Genomic DNA, 6,018 nt, shown 5'->3' on the forward strand with positions numbered 1-6,018 from the left:
CGAATATATGGAATATTAGCGGGAATGTGATACTTTGCACCAGGGTCGAAATCATCTTCGGATCTGAGGACAGGTGGTTTCACGCCGCTATATTGTTCCTTCAATCTGTGCCAGTGACAATTATATTCTTCTCGGTTGATGTAGCCACGGAAAATGTCCCATCGCCATTTGTCCACGGCGAGGCTGAACGGAAGAAGGACCAATTTTTCCATGGCCAAGGAAAAGAGATAATTAATATCAGCCGCAGGCTCGTCGATGTACTTGTTTGCTAATCCCAAAGTCTGAAGATGACGCGGAGTAGCTACACTCAGTGCCACAGCTTCACCGATAGCTTCGTGGAAGCCTATTTTTTAGATACAATCGTTTACGTTAGGTTGTCTGAGACAATTGAGTAATAAAACATTATTAGCCTTAACCTTACTTTCTTTTTTACAAGTAATAAAATTAGGTTTCAATAAAATTCTAGCTGATTAGTTACTAGTAAACGAATTTGGTAAAAATACAATATATAGGGTTTCCTATTTAAATGCTTTGTTCTATATGTTATAAAATTCTTAAATTATTGTATAAACGTCACGGTTCGATTATCGAAGGATATTATAAATTCTGGACTTAACGAATTAAACATTATCGTACTGTTTCTTTATGCTTGATTTCTAAATTTCATATAAACCCAGTTCGATATATTGACTTTTTCAATCGATTTCCCGTGTACCGGGTGGCAGTACGTTCCGGTGAGGGCGAACGACCGAGCGTTGCGACGGTGAAAGCGTGATTATACTGTAATAAAAATATTTTAACATCCAACGTCTCTTAGCTAGTAGACCGTTCGCTACGAGAGCGAGTTTATTCGTGAAGCTCGCGAATCTACCTCGAGCGTATCCGTTCGGCTCTCGCTTTCGCCCTATTACTTGTAAAAACAGTAGTGTAGCGAGAGCCTTGGGCCTACCGGAAGTGAAGATAGAACGGACGAGATGTTTATGTAATCGTGTGTCGTCCGTTGTGTCTTGGACAGTTACGCTGACCGTTTTAATTCACTCGAGTGTACTCATGTTGTTTTCCTTGCATAACTATTATTTCGATTCAAATTATAAATTACGATTGCAAATAGTATTTATTCGTGTAAACTCAAAGTTTAAAAAATTTGTCAAATAGCTCTAATGTATGCTAACGGCATTATCTTATTTATTCTTGATTTTTATATAAATATTAATGTTTTTGACAATTTTATAATCTCAATACCTGGATTAGCACCATCTCGAAATTCACGAGGAAGTCCACTGTATCGTAAAAAGTACTGAATATGAGCCATCTCGTGATGTACGGTGATGAGATCTTTCATGGTAATCTTCGTACACATCTTGATCCTATAATCTAGACGATTGCAGAAATCCCATGCCGAGGCTTGACAAATCAAGGGGTGATTACCGGGATCGACGATAATGCTGCCTGCCCAGAATTCTGGTGGCATAGCGCTCAGGTTTAAGGATAAGTAGAATTCTTCACCGATTCGGAACATATCTATCGGCGTGTAACCCTGTATTTATAACTGTTTATTGTACTGCATATTCGTTGAATAAAATTTAAATGTTTAAAAAAAAGTAACGATTTGTGAAAGTATATTGTATATACCTGAGCTTGCATTTCTGGTGTAACATCTAAATAGTTTTTACCGGGGTAAGGAATTGTTATATCTTGGATGTTCATCCATGATTGAGCCCATACATTTCCTGTATATATGTTACAATAATTATGAATTTAAAATGTTATATTTAAATAACGTCTATAAATATATATTATTGTTTATACCTAATACGTGAGAGGGAAGTGGCGCGTGTCCACTGATTTTTTCAGGTCCATATAAATCTCTCAACTTTTTCCTAACGTAAGCATGAAGTTCTTCATAAAGTGGTCTAATAATTTCCCATACATTTTCAATTTCTTGCTCAAAGTCCAGAGATTCATAAGGGAACATCCAATACTGTGCAGCATCCGAAAAATCTATACAGGACAACAATCGTTATTCATATTTAATTTTTATTTGTATTATTTTCTATAAAAGAATTTACTGTTTAATTTGGCTGCTTCGTTGTTTAATGTTACTAGTTGCTGATAAAGATCTCTCATTGGAGCACCGCTACGTCTTCTCCATTCCGTCCACACGTATTGCAGTTCATCCCAATTTCGACTTTTCGCCATGATTCCAGCGATATCTTCGAAGTAAATATACAAAATAAAACAATTAACACTTTTTCATTTAATGCAATTGCTCGTCGTCATGAGTTTTCACTTTATATTCGTGATTACGTTTGTATTTTTCACTTTCACGATGATAGATTAGCCAATTTATTTTATTCTTTTCACAATTCAGGATCTATGAGAAATCATTTTTTATCAATACTTCTATAACTAGCACAATTTAATCTTTCAAGAAACGATAATCGATTCGTTTTAATTTAAATTGTATATATATATGTTGGAAGAAGAGAGAAAATTGTTTGTGGATTATATAAAGGTAAAGAAATTGTGCGATGAAAATGGGAAGATAGTACCGAAGATACATAATTAATTTACACCTATAGAAGCTATAAGAGATCGACGTTACACGAAGCGGAAGATATTTTGCATCGAGAGAGTTTCTTCTAGGATTTCTTTGATTTAATGATGTTGAAAAAATGTAGCGAAAATTTTCTTTTTGTAGTCTTTCAAATTAGTTTGATGAATTCTTGAATTGATTGAATTCTGTAACTCGCAAAATTTTTATTTTAACCATGTGGAACAAAATGAGTAGAGTACATTGCTCTTAGAGTATATTATCTTACCTGGGTACAAACGAAGTCCACAATTAAACGGATCGTTGTACGCGCATATGGTCGCTCCATTGTAAATTGCGAGCATATCGTTAATTATTCGATTATACTGTAACGACAAAGAGAATTTAATAATGTACATTTTATTGCTTCTATTAGAGAAATGAAAATACATTAAATTTGATTACAAAACTTACTCTGTCTAATTGGTCTAAAGGAAGAGCCGATGGACCAACTACGGAGAGATATCTTAGTCGACGTCTTATTATTGGATCCCTTATATTGTTGGTGTCAATTTTAGAGATCAACTGCCAAGCTTGATTTTGAAAATCAGCGTACAGTTGCTGGGCTTCGAGCTAAAAACAAAGGTCAATCGATAAGTAAATATTGAATATTCCCAGTGAGTCTTGTGAAATTAAGATAATTTAATCTATCTCTCTTCCATCGTGTATTTCCGTTCTTTTTCCGTAATAAATCACGAAAGAAAGTTTAAATATTAACTGACGATTTAAAATCGTTACATCTTCGATTTCACCGAGCGTAAGCGTCTTATAATTTTATAACATATTCACCGATCAAGCCTTTCTTCCTCGTATGATCATTCATCATTTGGTGAATATAAAAAAAAGCGTTCCGTGTTGTTAATTCATTTAAAGATCGTAGCTCACGCATAACCGAACGGAGTCGCCTGTCGGGAAATTCTGGTTTACCGTTAGAGATAATAACCTTATCGTTGCACTTCTTCGTGAATTTAGTACATACAGGGAAGCGGAGATTATACGTAATATGAAAGTAAAAGGCTTTCGAGATAAATAAAGTTTCGAAGAAAAAACGAATAACATTTAAGTTTTTTCTCTGTTAAAACGAATTGCAAAACTTATAATAAAAAGTTTATTTCTGGATATTAAGTAAACTTCTGAATTTAAGAAAAAGAGAATAATTGTATGTAATCTTATACAAAACAATGATAAGTTATTTAGACTCACTAATGGGATGACGATGAAATTCTCGCCGAAGGAAGACCAGTGAAATCATATAAGTACAATGGAAAACAATAATGAATATGGTGGATATATATTTTCCATATTATTTCGTATCTTATTTTTTATAAATTATTTAAATAAATTGATAATTGTATCTGTTCGATTTCTATCTTAATACCGATTAAGATACGGCGGATGTAAGAGAAGAAAAAAAATGAGAAGACTTACTCCCACTAACCATTATTGCTGCTATTTTTTTTGTACGCACTAACATAAGCAGAGGCACTTAATTATCGTAACTTTTAACTTCATCACACCGTAGTCACGTTCATCGGATTTCACATTCTCAACACGTTGAAAAGGCGGGTATGATTTTTGATGTATGAGAGAAAGAGAGAGAAAGAGAGAGAGAGAGAGAGAGTGAGAGAGAAAGAGGGAGAGAAAGAGAGAGAGATTACTTGATTGTACAATGCACGATCGTTTGGGACTGATAACAATAGTAAAACATGAGAACATTTCTCACGAAGGCGTTTGGCCTTTCTTGTACAATGCTAGTCCGCCTGCTGTGTCATAGAAATCTATCGTACACGAAATTACGATTTACTATGGACTTAAGGAATATGTATAAGACCAGACACGCGCGCAAACTTCTTGAAGGATGAGGAACGAGAAAGAGAGATAGAGAGAGAGAGGAGGTCGAGGTCTTTTCGACGAAGATACGAGCAGGTGGCTTATTTTCCACGGTACTTCGGAGGCACGTTGAAATTTAACTCCTTTCAATCTTCGCCACCTAAAATTTATTGCTTTAAGATGGTTAATAAATACAATGAGAGATATGCTAACGGATGATTTACGATATTACATAGTTTCTCTTTCTCTCTCTCCCTCTCTCTCTCTCTCTCTCTCTCTCTCTCTCTTCTTCTCTTCTTTTCTTCTTTCTTTAGTAAAACTATTTCGCATTAAAAGTTATTGCAACGTAAAAATACGAGCGGTACGTGTTAGTCCCGAAATTTATTATCGTATTATTTCCAAAGTTTCGAATGTATGCGGGTGATCGTCCATATGTAGGACGATCGATGTCGAAGTTTTGAAAGGAATCCAAGGTATAGGATAGAAAAAGTTTCGTTGATAATTCAGTGAAATGAGAAATACATATAAGCTAAATATAATAAATTGTAATTTGAATCTTACTGCTTGCAATTGCGTATATTCGTTGATGTCGGTTTCATAGCCCCACTGAGCAGCTACATTTGCACTGCATCGTTCAGCACCGAGAAAATCTAATCTCGCTAAAATATTTCTGTAATCCAATTCGTTTGAAGGAAGTTGACGTCCAAATCCGTCGCCATTTGACTCACGCAGATCCAATTGTGCACTTACAAACGATAAGAGAAAGAAAAAGAGCGCTGTGGACGACATCTGAAAAAATGAATTGTATGCTATTAACGAATTTAATCCTATTTTTGTTTCCCGATTAACAAGAAAAACATGATGATGGAACAAATAGAATTAAGGATAATAATAATTAAAGAAGCAATTGATTCATTTCTATTTTTTCGTAGAGGATGAAGAACCTAAACATGTTGAAAATAGCTCGATTGATCGTTATTGTTTGTCCTTGATTTACAAAGGGTAGATCAGAAGTAGAAATGTTTTTTTGCTATACGTTTTCCCTATCTTTAAAGAATTTAAGAAAGAATACGATTTGACCTTGACAAATTAAAGTATAAAAATTGCAGCATTATTTTATATCATTTAGTTACGTCGTGAGTAAGGCGTTTACATGCAATTCATCTGTTGACTTCACGGTCACTTGTTACGTCTTGGCGTTACGTATTTCCTTTTCACCATGAAACACGGCAACTCCTTATGCTTATACATATAGGTAATAGTAATAGGAAATTAGGTTCAAGATTCATTAGTCTTATTGTTTACAATGTTAACTATCGGAGGATTATTATTTCTTGTGCTACATAAATTTCATTCTACTTACAAAAAATATAATGAAAATAATGTTATTATATAGGCAAACAATGTTCTTGTGATAAGCTTTAATGTTTTAAAGGATTACTAAATTAAATATATGATCTTAAAAGCTTAAATTTTAGAAGCTTAAATCTCAAAAAATAACTGAACTTCAACTCAGACAACAAACAGAAATTTATTTAGAAATGTTATTTCGACTTACAATTAGATCATTGTCATAGTCGTCAATAAATCAAATT

The 6,018-nt window shown here is 34.0% G+C and overlaps 1 protein-coding gene across 3 annotated transcripts in view; it reads right to left on the minus strand.

Moving 5' to 3' along the window:
* The window catches only part of LOC124957766 (angiotensin-converting enzyme), a 32,693-nt gene that overhangs the window by 26,113 nt on the left and 562 nt on the right, over positions 1-6,018 (minus strand). For all 3 annotated transcript variants that reach the window (XM_047515057.1, XM_047515055.1, XM_047515056.1), the window contains 8 exons: positions 4,985-5,212; positions 3,008-3,166; positions 2,823-2,919; positions 2,070-2,213; positions 1,810-2,001; positions 1,633-1,730; positions 1,243-1,537; positions 1-343 (listed from right to left, as the gene is read on the minus strand). In XM_047515057.1, coding sequence (XP_047371013.1) covers positions 1-343; positions 1,243-1,537; positions 1,633-1,730; positions 1,810-2,001; positions 2,070-2,213; positions 2,823-2,919; positions 3,008-3,166; positions 4,985-5,212 — 1,556 coding nt within the window. The remainder of the gene's footprint in view (positions 344-1,242; positions 1,538-1,632; positions 1,731-1,809; positions 2,002-2,069; positions 2,214-2,822; positions 2,920-3,007; positions 3,167-4,984; positions 5,213-6,018) is intronic.

This window comes from Vespa velutina, chromosome 2 (genome assembly GCF_912470025.1).
Source record: "Vespa velutina chromosome 2, iVesVel2.1, whole genome shotgun sequence".
NCBI lineage: Eukaryota > Metazoa > Arthropoda > Insecta > Hymenoptera > Vespidae > Vespa > Vespa velutina.